This window comes from Crotalus tigris, unplaced genomic scaffold, assembly GCF_016545835.1.
Source record: "Crotalus tigris isolate CLP2741 ecotype Arizona unplaced genomic scaffold, ASM1654583v1 scf7180000017753.6788120, whole genome shotgun sequence".
Lineage (NCBI taxonomy): Eukaryota > Metazoa > Chordata > Lepidosauria > Squamata > Viperidae > Crotalus > Crotalus tigris.
The window spans coordinates 243457-262774 of NW_024096615.1; the positions used below are offsets into that span (position 1 = coordinate 243457).

The following is a 19318-nucleotide window of genomic DNA, read 5'->3' on the forward strand; positions in this document are numbered from 1 at the left end:
TCTAAATTGGATTCTATTATTTTGAGGGGGAGACATTTTACAGGGCCTCCTGGGAACTATGCACCAGGCAGAAAGACAGAGAGTAATGTTTTATTTAAACTTAGTTCATTGTGTCCCATATTCTGGTTTTGATCAGTTGCTGAATTTGGAGAACGAGATACAACCCAATCGGTATCAGGACTTTTTATAATTTCACCCAGCACATAGCAAGAGCCTACTACCAAAACCATGAGTTTGCTCCAACAATAAGACATTTCATTTTCAGGTTTTGCATAGTTTGTGTTTTAATTTAAGCAAAGGTTCCACAGCTAATTTCTCTTTAGTATTAGTTCTTCTCCGTGGCATAATTTGCCAACATTTATCATAGAACAATTTGTACAAGAAATATTATGAATTCAAAATAAATGAGCCCTCTTCAAGGTAAACAATATTATAATGAAGTCAGTAAATGTTATATGTTGTGGTAAATAATTATACCTTTTCTTTCTTTTTACATATATAGTTGTGATAATTATATAAAAAGGACCATGGAATTGGGGCTTGCAACAATATTTTACAGGGTAAAATTTCAATGCTTTTGTTCATAAATCCAGGCAACCATTTTATTTAAGCAGAGCTTTCCATACACACCTATCACAAGTTTTCTCCTTCAGTTTTCCAACTGGCATACCTTGAATATTGAGCAGCTTCAGTGAGTTTATTTTGAAGTTTGGGGTGGAATGGGAGGAAACCTGTTACATTCCATAAATATGCCTCTATTTCTCACTTATTTTCCTATGAAATTTGAAGTTTTTCCTCCCAAACTAAAGTCCACACTTGAGTTTATTAATAAAAAAAAGGATTTTTAAAAAACAAAATGTTTAATTTGTATTTTATACTGTTCTCTCTCTCTCCCTCCCATCTCTGAATATGGGTTCAGCAGCAGCCCTGCTAACCAGCAGTCCAGTTATAGAATTTTGGGTGTCTCTAACAAGGGTTCAAGCAGCAGTTCAAGTGAATCGGAGAGCAGTTCCGAATCTGATTCAGAGACTGAAAGCAGTTCCACAGAAAGCAACTGCAACAAGCAATCACATTATTCCAGCCCAGAGGTAATGAGTTAAAATCTAATCTTAATTTCTAAACCAGTGAAACTTTTATACCAATAATATGTCTGGGACAAGAGAGCTTTAATATGATATGTTTATAAATATGAAAATGCTGTTAGATGCAGCACAGGATGACATTTTATGCAAGAAAAAAAGATTTATATTGAAATTAGTCTTTCCAGTCCCCGTAAGGCTTTTTAAAAAAGCAAAAAAACTATTGTGCAAAGCTTGATATAAATGAGAACTTTTTAAGTTCATTAAAACGTTGATAGATTTCTGACATTGATGCCCAGCTAAGATAGATGAGAAGGCACACGCACACACGCACACACACAGTTTATGTGTATATGTGTATACATATGCATATACACATACACATATACATATACAATGGGCTGGACACATAGCAAGAAGAACTGATGGCAGGTGGACCAAGGTAGTCATAGAATGGATCCCACTTGATAAAAAGCATCCACGAAAGAGACTTAAAACAAGATGGATCAATGACATCAGCAAGTATTGTAGGCCCAACTGGCAAAGTAAAGCTCAGGACCGTATCAGTTGGAAATAGGGGAAGAGGTCTTCATCGTGCAGGGGATAGACAATGGCTAAAACGATGATGCATATACATATACATCATCATCATCATTGTCATTATCATTTTAGCCATTGTCTATGCATATGCATATACCTATACCTATACATAAAATGTGTGTGTGTGTGTGTGTGTGTGTGTGTGTGTGTGTGTGTATATATATAAGTGTCTATGTATGAAGATGCAGGCATTGCAAAGCATTGCATTGCAAAGAGACTTATGGACATTCCAGTGCCTCAAATAAAACTAATTATAGTTCCCTCCTTTAATCAACAGACAGGAGGAGGTAGAAGTATTGAATAATACCTTTCACTAGTATTGGGAAATCATTGGATAATTCCTCTCCTACCTACAGAAGATTTAAACAACAATCTGAATCATTTCATTGCAGCTATGTATTTTGCTGTGTAGATGTTATTTATTCATCCATATTATTTAGAAAACACTCTTCAAATATATATTCCTGAGCATTAAATTTAAGTTTTCAAAAATATTTTAACATAGTTAATATTTTAACTCTTAGAGTAGAATCCAGATTTAGTCAAAATAAAAATAGGCCCATAATCATCCTTGGTTCAACCTGAATAGTTTTTGTTTTATGTGAACTGCTTATTGTTACTTTACTTGTTATTTATTTCTGTAACCTAACTTTAAATCAGAAGGCAGCTGTAAAAGGCATAATAAGATGTTTAAAATCTTCAAGTATGTCATAAAAATGCATTGCAAGTGTGTCCATAATCCATTTCTAGCAACATTTCAATACTTTAATCTGTTGCTATTCCGTTGCCATATTGCAGGTGCACTACAGCTTATCCCAATAATGGCAAACCTTTTAGAGACCAAGTGCCCAAACTGCAATCCAAAGCCCACTTATGTATCATTGGGTGCTGGGTGGGCGTGGCCCATTGGCTGGGTGTGGCCAATTGGGTGGGCATGGCTGCGGTGGTAGCGGCAGACTGGGTGGGACTAAAAAGTTCAATCAATCAATTCCAACTTTGCAAAATCTTTTTTTTCCCCGTGAGAAGTTGAAATTGATTGATTGAACCTTTTTTTTTTTTTGCACACGGCAAAAAGGTTTTATAAAGCCTAGCTGAAGGCCTAGGACTGAGGCAACGGCGCGTGAGCCCACAGAGAGGGCTCTGCATGCCACCTGTGGCACACGTGCCATAGGTTCACCACCACGGGCTTATCCTGTTTAATTTTTTAAGCACTGGGAACTATGGAAATCAGGCTCCCTGCTGGCAGTGTCAGAGTCTGCAGTTACATTGTGCCTGTCTAGATCTAGATTAGAAGGACTGCATCAGGCCAGTCACACACAATGCATCCAAGAATGAAAAGGCCAATGGGCAGCCCAGTACAACTATGTCATCCCCATTAGTGGAAGGCAGAGATAATCTTTGCTTTGGGCTTCCAGCAATTCATGTAATGTTCATGTAGACAGGAAAAGTGTAAGCAATTATAAATGAAGGGAAGTATCTAATCCTTGCAGAACTGAAGGTACTGACTGACAGAGAGATAATATGTAAATTCAGCTATATAGAAAATCTAATGTTTTGTATTCTTGGAAAGTTTAATTGTTTTTTATCCGATAATAATGACATTTTCAAAATGGCAAAGTTTTTACATGCTGGCCATATACTGAATCTATAGTTCTGCAGTATAAGGAGCTTCCTAAAACTTTGATGAGTAGAATTTCATAATATATTGAGACCCAGTTTGGGATAGTGGTTAAGGCATGAAGCTAGAACTTGGGAGACTGTAAGTTCTAGTTCTGCCTTAGGCACAAAGCCAGCTGGGTGACAATGGGCCCTAGAAAGAAGGCAATGGCAAAGCATTCTGAAATATTGCCAAGAAAACTATAGGGACTTGTACAGGCAGTCACCAGGAGTCTGATTTGAAGGCACCCAAAAAGAGTGTAACATGTGTTTTAAACTTTATTTTCTAGCCTGAACAGCCATCTCCTAACAAGTGGCAGTTGGATAAATGGTTAAATAAGGTTAATCCTCATAAAGCTTCTGCTTTGAACCAAAATGGATTGGAGGTCTTTCAGTATTACAGCAAACTAAAAGAAGAAAGGCAAGACAGTGAAAATGTACCTCCTGTTGACCAAGCCAGTCTCCAGGAAAAAGATATTAAGAATCTTAGTAAAGAGGAACTGAGATCTAGGACAGCTAACTTAGCCCCAGGGCAGAGAGGAGGAAAGCAAAAACCACTTCCTTCTGCTGCTACAAAGTCAGTATCTAAAAAACAACCAAGGAGGACAGAGAGTAGCCTGGCTGGTGATAACTTAAACAACCATGCAGCTGACAATCTTGATTTGAACCAAATTCATTTGGCAAATAATAACATTTGTAATCAGCCCAAGTCTAGGCCTTGTAGCAGCAACATTGAACAACAAAAAGAACCACAGTCTGTTACTGCTTCTGAAAAGAGACGCACAAGAGGCTCGGGGAAAACAGCGCCCAAGTCCAAGGAATTTATTGAGACAGAATCTTCATCTTCAACTTCATCTGACACAGATTCCCAGTCTGAACAAGAGGAGTGTCCTTCACCCAAACTGCAGACTGCGGCTTCAGCATCAGCTGGAAGTGAACAGAAACAAAAGAATTCTAGCAATAATGGTTACAAAACAAACAATAATTGTGGTGCCTTTGGTTCCATCAACACCAGAACTAGCAATGATATAGCAAAAGAGCTGGAAGAACAATTCTACACACTGGTTCCTTTTGGTAGAAATGAGCTTTTGTCTCCTCTAAAAGATACTGATGATGTCAAAGCACTTTGGGTCAAAATTGATTTGACTCTGCTCTCCAGAATCCCTCAGCAATTACTTGAGGAGCCACTGATCATGAATACAGGAGTTAAAGAAGCTGTACGAATGCAACATAACATTGCTGCTGACCTGCCAGCGGAAAAAGTGGTTCCTAAATCCAGAAGAAAACGAAAGGTAGGCTTTATATGTTGGTCTTGAAAAGGAATCCATAATAGCATCTACTGGATATATATGTATGTATGTTAGGTATTTTGGTGCAAAGATACACAAACCTTTTCTTGTATTATCTCAATTCATGGAAATTGGGAGGGGTTCAAAATCTGCAAGATGGAAGTGCAGCATCCCAACCGAAGCCCTGCCTCTTTTGTATCTATGTGCAAATGACACAATGCATATACAAAAGGGGTAGGCTTTGATTGTGACACCATGCTTGCCTTCTCAAATTTTTGGCATTCCTGCAGATGCCACTACCTCAACTGAATCCAGAGTTAAAGAGAATGGAGCCAGACCAGGCATGGTTTGAAATTTGGGTTAAGTCTGCATAATCTTAAATGTGCATTTATCAGTCCTTGTAGCTTTCTGTACTGTTAAGGTTTACAATTCCTAAAAGCCAAAAGATCAACTACAGACACTTGACCATCTGAGAAAAAGATGTGATGCTTGACATAAAATCTGTAATTTTTCTGCTTACAATATCGCTGTTGTCTTATTTCTTTGAGATAGAGTTCTTCCCTCACAAATGGTTTTTAAGACTGACAATATAACATGCGACCAGTTTGAAAAACATAAGTGATTTCTTGATTGTAATCACTGGGAACATGATTATATTTTTATTTACCCTAGCATTACTGGTTTTTGAACTTATGTATTTTTATTTATGTAATAAATTTCTGTACCATGTTCTATGATATCACATCTCAGAATTGCTTACTGTAAAAATATTAAACTACAAGGATACAGCAGTAAATTAAAATAAGATAAAACATATTTATTAAAGGGGAGAAAAGTAAAGGAATTAAAATAAAAATTCTTACATATCATTCAAAGGATGTTTGAGATTAAGAGAGGAAAGATTGTAGGGACTGAAAGGACTTCAGTAAATGATAAGCATTTCATGGATTTTGGAGGGCAGGGTATTTTTCTGCATCATCTGCGTTTAGACAGAGATGCTAATATCTTTTCAGGTAAATAACATTATTTTACCACTGTTCCTTTACCATCCGTTCTCATTTTGGGGAGGAATAATGGTGTTCGTGTATCAAAAGTAGAAGAGGATAATTCCAGCTATTCATAGATCCTGACTGATTTAAACCAGTGATAGGAATTCACTTGGTCCAATTCTGAACTCTCTTTACATATTATTGTCCATTGTTGTATAATTATTCCAGCGCCACTCGTCTTCTCTCCACATGGAGAAATAAAAAGATTTCTATTTACACGGAGCCCTGGTAGGTCATACAGGAAGGGAAAATGACAAAATAAGTGTCCTTTTTTATATACACCATATAAGCAAGCATGTACAAACAGGGAGAACCCTACCTCACACTGTCACAACATCCATCATTAAACAAAATCATTGGAGGATCCAGTCTGGGTCAGTCGCCGGGACCAGAGATTTTGTCTTTTGAACTTTCAGACTCGTACTGGAGCCTCCATCCTCAGGGATCTTCTCTCTAACCTAAAGAGAGACTAGAGGGAAGCTCCCCGAAGATGGACTCCAGCATGAGTCCAAAAGCTCGGAAGACAAACCTCTGGTCCTGGCAACTGACCCAGATTGGATCCTGCAACATTAACCTGGGATACGTATATTCACCTTCATTCGTGAAACTCATTGGATTCTATGAACACCTCTGAATCTCAGACACACATAATTTGAAAACTAAATTTCTTAACTCCTATACAGATGTGTGTGCAAAGAAATATCTTTGTATTTATGTGTGGATATTAAAACAATAGGACAGAACAGCTTACAGAAGCTATACAGAATAATAGAGTTGGAAGGGACCTTGGAGGACATCTAGTCCAGTGCCCTGCTCAAGCAGGAGACCCTATACCGTTTCTTGCAACCATTCTTCATATGTTTTAGCCTCCAGTCCCCTAATCATCTTTGTAGCTCTTCTTTGCACTCTTTCTGAAGTCTCAATATTTTTTTTATAGTGTAGTGACCAAAACTGGATGCAGTATACTAGGTGTGGTCTTACTAAGGCTTTATAGAGTGGTATTGGTACGTGATCTTGATTCAGTCACTCTGTTGATGCAACTTAGAACTGCATTGGCTTTTTTGGCTGCCATCACACACTGTTGGCTCATATTTAATTGATTGTCTACTAGGACTCTAAGATCTCGCTCACCGTTGCTGCTATTAAGCCAAGTTTCACCTAATCTATATGTGTACTTTTGGTTTTTCTTGCCTAAGTGTAAGACTACTTTTCTCTACATTGAATTTCATTTTGGTAGCTAGGGCCCAGTGTTCATGTCTGTCGAGATTCATCTGGATCTTGAGCCTATCATCTAGGCAGTGGTGGCGAACCTATGGCACGCGTGCCAGAGGCGATTGCTATTGGAGAGCAGGTCACTGCTGGTCATCTCCTTGGCCCCCTTGCAGATGTTGCCCTTGGCCCGCGTGTGGAGTTTGTTTCCCTCGGATACAAATTCAAATACAAATTCTACAAGGTTTCTAAAATTTTATACCAAAATACCATGCATATGAGGTGTTGTTTTCCATTAGTATGAAAATCAGGATGAAAACAGAGAGACTAAGAAGATTCACACTGAGCAAGAATGTTTCTTGACACACCTTGGCCCCCCTCGGGCTGCATCAGCATTGTGGTGCCCTCAGGGAGTGTGGCCCATTGGGTGGGCATGGCCGCGGTGGTCACGGCAGACTGGGTGGGCATGGCTGGGGTGGGTGTGGCCACCTCAAAGTTCCTTGTGGGGGGGACACCTGTGGAGGCTGGGCATGGTTAAGGGAGATCCAGGAGGTCTCTGGCAGGTGGGGTGGTAGGCAGGAGGCTTGTCCTGCTGGGTGAGACAGGGGGCAGGGTGGGGATGCTATTGCCGCAGAGCAAGGAAAGGTGAGGCAGGAGCTGGTGTGGCTGCAGCCTGACACATCGGCTCCTGCACACAGAGGCCAGCGAGTGCATGGGGGCTAATGGTGTCCATCAGCAGGCACAGCCTGTCGGCTCCTCGACCGGCACACTCTGGTGGTCTACAGCCCACTTCCAATACCGGGCCAGCCCTCCAGCAGCAGGCAGGAAGGGGGGAGGCACGTGATGCAGACCACCAGACATGCCTACTCCATCCCACCTGTTTTTGCTTGCGATTGGAGAGTAGGTCACTGCTGGTCATCTCCTTGGCCCCCTTGCAGATGTTGCCCTTGTCCTGCATGTGGAGCCTGTTCCCCTCGTGCATTTGATGCACCCTGGCCCCACCTCAGGCTGCTATGCCAGCAGCTTGCGCAGGTTCATTAGGCCGCCACCACCACCCGGAGCAGCAGCCCTACCCAGCACAAAGGAGGCAAAGCAGCCAGCTAGCAAGCTCGAGTAGAGGTGATAGAGCACACCAACACCCAGCAAGCCAAAGGCCACCCTGAACGGGTAAGGCCAGATTCCCATCAGTGCCATGCCCCCCCCAATCCCATCTAGGATTGTGTACCTCCCCCCATCTCTGCTGGGTGGCTGGCTGCCCAGACTCAGCAGAGATGGGGGGCACGCAATTTTAGCTGGGACTGGGGGCCATGGTGCCAATGGGAATCTGACTTTCCCCGCTTGGGGTGGCTTTTGGCTTGCTGGGCGTGGGTGTGCTCTACCACTTCTACTCGAGCTTGCTAGCCGGCCGCTTCACCTCCTTTATGCTAGGTGAGGCTGCTGCTCCGGGCAGCAGTGGCGGCCTAATGGACCTGTGCGAGCTGCTGGCAGCGGCGGCATGCTTGCCTCTGGCATGGGTGCCATAGGTTCGCCGCCACTGTCATAGAGTGTTGTAAATTAGAAGACATAATAGGAGCTAAGGCTGGTGAGAAACAGTGACTCGTCTAAAGTTTGTTAAATTGACCCAGTATTTTAAGAGAAAATATCTTAGTGAAGTGAGGATCCCAGCTTTGCTCTGCTAATTAAATTTCATTCAGGCAAATAAGAATTTCATCTGCATGATTAATAGCTTGAAAATAAAAATGTTAAGAACTGCAGACATAGCCAGACAAACACAGTAAAGTACTGTCCTGTGCTCCATGAAAAGTAGCAGGTTTTGACAGATGGCTAAGCCCTTAAATCTAGCCATCTATCACAAGTCACTTCTTCTCCAAGCCCCTGTGCACCTCATGTTCAGGAGAGCAATTGGTGATAATTTTTCCTTCCTGCAGGTGACACTTGCTAGTGGGAGAAATGAAGCTAAAGAAATCTATCCATCACTATCCTTAACTTGTCCTACGTTAAAACTGTAAGGATAGCATCATTTGTCAGCCTTGATACTAAAGCAGAAGAGGGCTTGGCAATAGTTTTTATGTTGGCATCCTTTTCTGCTGGCTTAAGGACCAGTGCATGGCTGTCTGGCTGTGTCATTTGATAGCAGCTGTTGCTCCTATGCTTTCTGCACCCAGCTGCAGACAACAGCAGCTAATGGTAGGGCATATTAATGTGAATAATGACACCAGTTATTTCTTTGTTCCCAGGTGGAAAAAGTGAGATGATACACTGGGATATGTAGGCAAGTCTCTCCTTGCTGGAAGCATGGACCAGGGATAGAATTGCAATAATATGTTTATAAGCTTGTGTACATGATAGTTCACTAAGATCACAAAGTTTGAATGGACCTTACCTAGAATCTTAATGGAGTGAAAAAAAACAATCTTCTACAATCCACTTTCACTAAGGCCTCACTGCTTTGGAATAGACCACAAGTGGCTTGTTAAACCAAGAGGGAAAATACAAGTTCCTTTTCTTTGTAGTTTTCTTCATTATCTGGACTGGGACCTCTATCTTGAAAGCCCCATAACCATGTGCCATTTGCCTCTAGGGCAAAGGGGTTATCAGAAAGTCAAGAGAGCAGTCCAACTATGCAATTGAAATCTTACTGCTTTTTTATGTGCAATGCATGTAAACTGCCATCTTGACTGTTTTTAATCTTCCTCTACAGGTGCCCCTGTTAGCTTCAACTATTGAGCTAAAAGATTTGGTATACATCAGAAAATTAGTTAATTAGTTAACATAAGTTAACACAATTAACATAAAATAATAGTTAATTTCAGTGTTAATTACCAAACTTGTAAAATACAAATTCTACAAGGTTTCTATAATTTTATACCAAAATACCATGCATATGAGGTGTTGTTTTCCATTAGTATGAAAATCAGGATGAAAACAGAGAGACTAAGAAGATTCACACTGAGCAAGAATGTTTCTCCAATTTACTTCCTTCAGCCCAAGTTATTTCTTCACCAAACCATTTCAAAATCATTAAAAAAAGGTATGTATTATCTGGCTATCTGATATTTGATGTAAAATTGTTATTTAAAATCAAACAAATAAAAAACTGTTTGTCAGAATAAGTTTGTGGTCACCTGCTGCTAACTTAGTTATAATAACTCAGTTTGATCATCATACTTATTTTTCATCACTCTTATTATTCATCACTCTTGTTATCCATGGTTTTGGTCCAACTAAACAATGTCAACAATGACATAACGGGTATCAAGGCCTGAAAAAAACATTTTTATGTATTCACAGAAACTCATCTGCCAGTTTGTATATTTATAAAATACGCCAAAACATACCTGGAATCATTGATTAAGTGAAACTTTGTGCTAGAAATACCACAATCTGGTCAACATTTTCAAACTGTGAATAACCAGAATATGCATAATGATATTGATGTAACTGAGTAACAATTGTGCTAAATTGGTTAATTAAAATTGCCATTTTGACATGAATTTTAGGATGGAACAGAGCTTGATTGGGAAAATAACAATATAAATTTAATAAATTAAAAATAATAAAAATTTTCCTTATCTTATGAAATGACTTATATTTCCAAGATAATCTCATTTCTCATCCTCTTTGATTTGTTAAAATGAAACTATAATGTATTGGTATTTTTGAACTAGAATGGTGGCTCTTTCCTTTTAATAAAATTAATTTTCACCAACAAAGGTGGCAAAAAGAAACCACGCTTTTGAAGTATTTTTAAGGACTTCCTGTATTTCAAAATGACACTTCATGAAGTAGGTTGATAGTTTCTTTTTGATTTCCTCAGTAGCTATGGTCCTGCTAACATTCCATCACATCAGTGTATTTGTTTATTTAAAAGACTTATATGGGCCACCCATTTTATATGCCATAATCTTGGGCAGCTCAGAAAATAACAATAAAAACATAAAAACCATAAAACTGTAACAAAAGGTCCCCAAAAGTAAACACTCCACCATCCACTTTGATTCCACTGCACCCCAACCTCACCCTACTCAAAACTTGACCTAGCTCTTTAAGGCTTCTCAAAGGCTAGGAACATGGAGGCCTGCCAGATCATAAGGGGAACATTACTCCATGAGGGAGAAACAGCTATACAGAATATTTCTGGGTGCTATTAAATGACAACATTTAAGGGAATGACCTGAAGTACACCCACCCTATCTGACTGGGTAGAATAGTGGACTCTTTCAGTTTACTAAGTATTAGGTTAGTTCCTAATTTTAGTTAGATTGAAGTTCTATGCAACCATTCATCCTAAAACCTTAGAAGAATCAGAATAAATTAAACTCATGACCTGCATGAAGAATGTCTTGTCTTCATGAATTAAAATTATTAATTAATACTGTAGATGACATGTAAGACCTTGAGGAGCTAGTGTCTGCCAGAGTGTCCAGAATGGAGTGATGAACTGATTTGATTTAATGCAGTTTCCTATCTTACTGTTAATTTAAACTAAGATTTTAATGATGGTGTTGATTTACCAGAATCCATTGCAGAGTGTCTGATTTCAGTCTTTCCTTATGTATCTTTTCCCATGGACTACAGTCCAAACCAGAGACCAACAAAGCCCACTCCTATTGGTAATGACACTACATGACAGCATCTAGGAACCTCTATGTATTGCAGCTTAAATTAAGGGAGGTCACAAAATAACATGGCCGTGAGATAAAGTAATTGTGTTTAGTATTACATGTGAAATCACAGCCATCAGGGAATAGCTAGCTCAGCTGTGTTTCTGCATAGCCTCAGTCCTAATTGCACTAGCTAACTCAATTGATGGACTAGCAAGAGATCCCAGTTAAAAAATGTAATTTGAGTGGCTTACAAATAAAATGTAATAGTGACAGAAATATTTTCTTGGGAAATGTAAAGTATGCTTAATGGATATTATGACAATGAAGGCGATGTACTGTAGTCTAAAGTTTGCTGTCTGCAAAATTGTCTGAAACAATTATAAAAAATCATAAAGAAAAGCCATAACCAACATTAAAAATAAGTATAAGTGAATTATTTAGCCACTATCTTGGACTATTATTTGCTTTTTACATAAATTATTTGTCATTACTTTATACATACTGATCTTGCTCTTCCCTTTCAGTCTAAACAACATTAAGCAAAGCACAAAAAAGGAATTAAAAAAATAGCCAAAGAAATAAATAACACAAATTAAAGAAAAGGCAATATAACTGAATTTAGTTTACATCAACCTTATTCCCTAGACTTCTCTATACTTTTTTGTCCTTGCAATCCCACCCTTCTTTCTACTGTATCTGTACACCACTTTATATATTGAATTTTGTTCTTTAAACCTAATAACATTGTTTTTTTTATTGAAAATTTTTATAAATTTTACAAAAAAACAGAAAAAAAATACAACGATTCAAAAACAAAAAACAACATATACAAAAAACTAAACATAACATCCCCTTCCCCATCCCCCCCAAAACACCCCCCTTCCCCCCCCTGAGCTTCCCAGAGCAGAATATAGGCTTAATTAAAAAGGAATTAAAAAAAATTATATATAAAAAAGAAAAAAAAATTAAGACTGAAATATATATATATATAAATAAAAATTATGAAAAAGCAATATGATATTTTTTTATATCCAATTTAAATTGTATAAATTCTATCCATTTATCCCAAACAGCAAGAAATTTCTCTTGCGTTTGTTCCTTTAAAAAAGCCGAAATCTTTGCCATTTCCGCCAGATAAGACACTTTGAAAAACCATTCCTGCAGTGTAGGCAAGGATTCCTTCTTCCAATATTGTCCTACTAACAGCCTTGCGGCTGTAATCAAATTTAACATCAATATAACCTCCTTTGTATCACAATCAGTAACTATACCCAACAAAAATAACTGCGGAGTAAATTTTACCCTCCTTCTGAAAATTCTCTGAATATTCCACCATATCTTAATCCAAAATGCTTTTATCTCTCTGCACGACCACCAAATGTGGTAATAGGTGGCATCCAAGCAACCACATCTCCAACATTTAGGCTGTAAGTCCGGGTACATGAAAGACATTTTTTGTGGGTCAAGGTGCCATCTATAAAACATTTTATAAAAATTCTCCCTTAAATTCTGTGCCTGTGTAAATTTGACATTTCTTACCCAAATGGTTTCCCATGTATCCAATGGGACTGGTTCACCAAAGTTTTGGGCCCATCTAATCATACAATCTTTAATTAATTCCGTTTCTGAGTCCAATTCGACTAGCACCCCATAAATTCTCTTAATATGGGCTTGTCTTTGATCCTTCACTTGCTTAATAAGATTTTCATCTTCTCTAAGAAAGCCCACCTTACAATCCACCTTCCATCTATCTGCTAATTGCCTATATTGAAACCAAGAATAAATAATATTTTCTTGTGCTAGCTCCTCCCGTAATTTTAATTGCCAATTTTGTCCATCCCATCTGAGTAGCTGTCTATAAGACACCATGTCCATTTTAACACCTCTTTTTATTCCCTCTATCGCATGCCAGGGTATAGCCCATAATGGTACTTTAAAATCACTTTTATAATATTTTCTCCAAATCCTAAGTAAAGAAATTCTTATAATGTGAGATTTAAAAGCCCAATCCACTTTTTTTATTGAATATTAAATAGGCATGCCACCCATAAAGTAAGTCCCATCCCTCTAGATGGAGTATCTCAAGATTTGTCAAATTTACCCAGTCACTAATTAGTGTTAAAACCACCGCATCATAATATAATTTCAAATTCGGTACCTTGAGTCCACCTCTCTCACGGAAGTCTTGCATCCTAATAACATTGTTTTAAGATATCATCTGTGCAAGAGCCAGATACAAGCAGATAATTTGTAACAGGAATGTATTGAGAAGATTATTTGGGCTCAGGGGCTGCAGATTGCCCTAAAATGGTCCTAATACTTAGAACTAGGACTATCAGATCTGGACTAGAAGAATTCACATATAGCAAAGAAATATAAAAAAATCTCTTTGGTTCTATCCCATGGGCATCCAGATTTTTGCAGTTCAGATTTGGCATTAGAAGATTTGGTTTATTTTTTTTGTTGTCTATGTTAAGTAGGTTATTATATATTTCTGTCTCCTCGGGTTCTGTATTAATAGCAATAGCATAGCACTTAGACTTATATACCGCTTCATAATGCTTTACAGCCCTTCTAAGCAGTTTACAGAGTCAGCATATTGTCCCCAACAATCTAGGTCCTCATTTTACCAACCTCAAGGATAAAATACTGAGTCAACCTTGAGCCAGTGAAAATCGAACTGCAGACAGTCAACAAAATTAGCTTGCAATACTGCATTCTAACCACTATGCCATCACAGCTCTTCAAGTTATTGTTATTTAAGTGCTGAGTTTACCAAATGCAGAGAAATTCTGTAAACATATATTTTCTGTTTAGTCCATGTGATTTTATAAAATGTCACTTGTAACTGTAAAACAGTGCTCCACGACTTAAATTTATTTTTAAAAGCCACATCTTATTTTCCAACCAATCTTTAAAGCAAGTCTTCATTTCTATATAAGTATTTTTATTATACATTAACCATATATTTGAAGATTGTACTTTTGGTACTCATGCTAAAACCTGTTTCCAGAAAAAAAATAATTAACCAAGTTCATCATGAAATTATTCTAAAGCTGATAATGATCATAATATAAAAATATATGTTCCTCATTTTGAGGGTTTTGACTGTCCATTACTATAATTTCCATTTGTAGTTTGGCAACATCAATAAATAAAAATGAGAAAGTGCTTCAGTCATCTAGTTCTCCCTTCTCTGATGCATCAAAGTATAATTTCTGTAATGATGATTTAACTTCTAGCAAGACAAATGGTAGCAACCCTTCGTCTTCCACAAGCTCAAGAAGAAAACACAAGAATGAGATTAGATCATATCTACATCCTGGAGATTTCAGTGTAAGTTCTGATCACAGTGTATTTAAAGTAACATGTTTAAAAATCCATTTTGTTCATTTATAGCCCTATCCATTTAGATCAGGGATGGGGAACTATGGCTAGCTCAGGAATTCTGGGAGTGAAATCCAGAGGTCATTCCCCCACCCCTGATTTAGATTGTAAAGTCTTTCTTGGCATCCCACCCCCTTTAGAATTTGAGTATCAGGTGAGAAAACTTTTGATTCTACTGACATCCCAACTATCTGAACTGGAGAAGAGTTCATTGAAAACTGATTTTGTGAAAATTTGTCTGAGGCAATGTAATATGTATTTCCTTGCTATCACTTTCTCTGTCTTTTGATAAACATTCTCTTCTAATATTAGATTTATACTTCTACTGTACATTTAAAAAACCCTTTATTTGTAAAGTATCTTCAGAGGTATTTAGTTTAATACTGTTTTCCTAATTTAGAACTTGGAGGGCTGATTAAATATGGAAAAATACACAGTATATTGAACTTGCCCTATTTTAAATAATGATAGGACTGATCTTGTCACTTGGTTACAAGGATTGTTTATAGATATATGTCCATGAACTCTTCCTAAACTGATACCCTCTAACTGGTGGAACTCAGCTCCCTTCATCTACAATGAAGTTTAGAAAATAGAAGAATGGTAGTTCAACCCTTGTAGAGAATATACAAATGGGGGTATGTTTACATTGAAGTCTCATTTTGTAAAGCCACACATATTTCACTGATTAATCCTATTCTTCTCTGAGTTCAATAAAACTTAAACTTCTTTGTAATCTTGCATAGAATTGTATCCCAAAATTCATAAGATTATGCTCAGATTGTCATCTTATGCATGTATTATCTAGAAGAAAATTTTACTGAATTCAGGTACACTTTTTTTGATAGATGTATGTAGCATAGGATTTCACTGAAAGTATTCTCTGAGTAAGAAACAGATATATATAGGAGAAAGATCTGCAAATAGATTTGGTTCTTTATTTTCTCAACATACAATTGGAAGATTTATGAATAAATAAAAATATCCATACTGAAATGCTGTGAGTTTTTGTTGTTGTTCTGAACTGTAATTGTTTGCATTTATAAAAAAATACTGCCCTGGCAATGTAATGTAATAATACTTCTAAACTTGTTTACAGTTAGTTTTGATGGCTGGATTCATGATTAGTTCCTGATTATTAATTTTACTGTTTGTTCAGAAAGCCATCTATATCAATTCAGAAAATACTCTGTTCTGCAACAAGACACAGTGCCAAAAAGAACCATGGTCATCTATATTGACTGTGCCCAAAACCTGTAGGAAATCAAAACTCATAGTTAATGATGGGTAAGTCAATTGTTTCTTCTGCAGAAATGTTTCCTTCCTTCCTTCCTTCCTTCCTTCCTTCCTTCTTTTTCTTTCTTTCTCTGCTTCCAGCCTAAAATAAAATGCTCAAGGCAGTGCACATAAAAATGGATATACGTGAACTTCAAATGTACCAATAGAATTGTCTTCCATGCTTGTCAGAAATGCTGTGTGTCTCTGTGTGTCTGTCTGTGTGTGTACATTTATTTACAGATTTAACATTGTTTTAATGACATCATCAGTTCTAGAATCATTATAACCATTGCAAATAATTATTTTAAAAACAGTATTGGAGAAAAATATTTAAATGGCATTTAAACATTTTTTGCAGTTGAGTAAACAGGTCAAACAATTTACAAGTGCATCTTTGTCTCTATAAGAAATCTTTGCTACAGTTAAATTACTGAGATTAGGTTTGGTTTTCCTATAAGGTATTTTATTTTATTCTCTTTTTTTTGCTCCCACATTGTTGGAAGTCTATAAAGATGGTCTATAGAGGAAATTTTCCCCCTTCCCTTAGCAATTCTTTTGTAACTATAATTTTAGAAATCAGGTAAATGTTTCATGTGGAGTCAGTAAATACAATACAGGGCCTCACTGTGCAAAAGCTATCTTTCTTAGAGAGGGAATACAACTACAGGAACAGGAAATGCATCACAGGAACAGTAGTGATAAATCATAGAATAGCAATATGACACAAGAAACAAATATAATAGAGATGAATGATAGGGCTGCATATAAGGTAAACATAACACCCATAAAATCTTCCCCTTTTCATGTTAAGCAAACAACATTATGAAATTTTGGATGAGACCCAGTCACAACACTTCCTATAGGCTGAGTTTGTTGAGTGGTTGCGAATGTCTGCCACTATGGGTGAAGACTGGCCCTCTTTGTACTAAGAATTTCTCCAACCTCGCTGAGGTTGCTGGGCTCTTCTCACCACTTACTGGGATATTCTGCCTTTGATTGCTGTCAAGTATACTGGCTCACTCAGGACTGTTTTTTTTTTTTTTTTGTAAAAGTTTCTATTAGTTTTTTTTCCATACATTCAGTAATAATTTTTCAGACAACGTGCTGTTTGAGTTTACATTCACTAATACATATTTAATCTAATCCTAATCTTTTATTCTTTCCTCTAGCCATTGATAAAATAAGTCCCAAGTTTGATAATATTCCGTTTCTTCTTTTTCTTTCAGTCTCATAGTCAGTCTGTCCATCTCTGCACATTCTAGTATTTTTTTGATTATTTCTTCATCTGATGGTATTCCTTCATTTTTCCAGTATTGCGCAAATATAATTCTTGCCACTGTTATGACATGCAAAATCAAATATAAGCTTTGTTTATTAGTCTTTTCTGGCATTATACCTAATAAAAAAAGTTCAGGGTTAAAATCTACATGTTTTCCCAACATTTTTTCTAGCCAGGTATGTATCTTTTTCCAATAACTCTTTACTTTGTCACATGTCCACCAAACATGATAATACGTGCCTGACTTATATTTACATTTCCAGCATCTATCTGACATGTTTTTAAACATTTTTGCTAATCTTGTTGGTGGCAAGTGCCATCTATAGAACATTTTATATAAGTTTTCTTTGTAAGAAATTGACATTGTCAGTTTGTAATTTCTTTCCCATAAATTTTGCCATTTTTCTAATTCTATGTTATATCCAAATTTTTTTGCCCATCTTATCATTGTTTCTTTAACTTGTTCACTTTCCGTTTTCAAAGTTAATAGAAAATTATACATTTTCTTAATTAGTTTCTCATCAGAAGTTAACAGTGTCTTATCAAACAGTTTGTTCCTTGTAAAATCCATACAGTTTAACATCTTTATCATATCTAACTTGCATTTGTAAATGTGCCCACCTAGATAGATTGATACCCTGATTTTCCATTTCTTGTTTAGATTTTAAATTGAAGGAAACTCTGTTTAGAATATCTCTATATGTCCAGATTTTTTCAAAGTTCACTAAATTTGGGTGTACAAATGCTTCCATTGTTGACAACCACCCTGGAATTTTCAAATATATTTTACATTTTATTTTTTTCCATGTTGTTAATAATGCATTTCTTATATAATGATTTTGGAAATATTTATGAACTTTATTTTTCCCGTACCATAAAACAGCGTGCCACCCCAGTTGTAAATCATGCCCCTCCAGATATAACAGCCTTTTATTTCTAAGAGTTATCCATTCTTTTACTCATGTTAATACAGATGCTTGATAATATAAAACCGACTCCAGTAGACCAAGTCCTCCATTTTCCTTGGTATCTTGTGACATTTTCATCTTAATTCTAGCTTTCTTTCCTTGCCAAATAAATTTCAAAATTAGTGAATTTAAGTCTTCAAATAATTTTTTCTCAAATTTTATAGGTATTGTTTGAAATAAGAATAAGATTTTTGGTAGTATGTTCATTTTCACTGTAGCAATTCTTCCTAGTATTGACAATTGCAAGCTTTTCCATTTTTCCAGATCCAGTTTTATTTGATTCAATAGTTTTGTGTAATTATCTTCTTTTATCATTGAACATCTTGCTGTTAAATTTATTCCCAGATATTTGACCTTTTTAACTATCTGCAATTCTGTTTTTTTCAACATTTGTTTTTTTTTGTTTATCTGTAAGGTTTTTAACTATTACTTTGTTTTTTTCTGTTTATTTTCAGTCCTGCCATTTCTCCCCATTGTTCTATCTTTTCCAATAGTTTAGGAATAATCTCCAAAGGTTCTTCTAAAATAAATACCAAATCATCAGCAAATGCTTGTAATTTATATGTTTCACCTTTTATTTCTAGCCCTTTAATTTCTATATCTTGTCTAATATCTTTATTTAAAACTTCCAGAGTAAAAATAAATAACAATGGAGATAATGGGCATCCTTGCCTAGTACTTTTTCTTATCTCAAAGTTCTCAGTATAGTTTCCATTCACAATCACTTTCGCTGTTTGTCTATTGCCTATTGTAGGGCTTTTCAACCTTTTCACCTATTGTACCACTCTTAGGATATGGCAACATCCGAGTACCACCAGTCACCTAGCAAGGTATCAAACACTTGATGACCCCCCCAAAAAAGGAAAAAAGTGATAAAGTACAGGTAGTCCTCGACTTACAACAGTTCGCTTAGTGAC

General features: G+C 36.8%; 1 protein-coding gene across 1 annotated transcript in view; it reads left to right on the plus strand.

Moving 5' to 3' along the window:
* Positions 1-19318, plus strand: part of LOC120306773 (AF4/FMR2 family member 3-like) — a 251296-nt gene that overhangs the window by 197104 nt on the left and 34874 nt on the right. The window contains exons 7-11 of the mRNA XM_039340579.1: positions 920-1088; positions 3626-4627; positions 9789-9913; positions 14627-14825; positions 16036-16163. Coding sequence (XP_039196513.1) covers positions 920-1088; positions 3626-4627; positions 9789-9913; positions 14627-14825; positions 16036-16163 — 1623 coding nt within the window. The remainder of the gene's footprint in view (positions 1-919; positions 1089-3625; positions 4628-9788; positions 9914-14626; positions 14826-16035; positions 16164-19318) is intronic.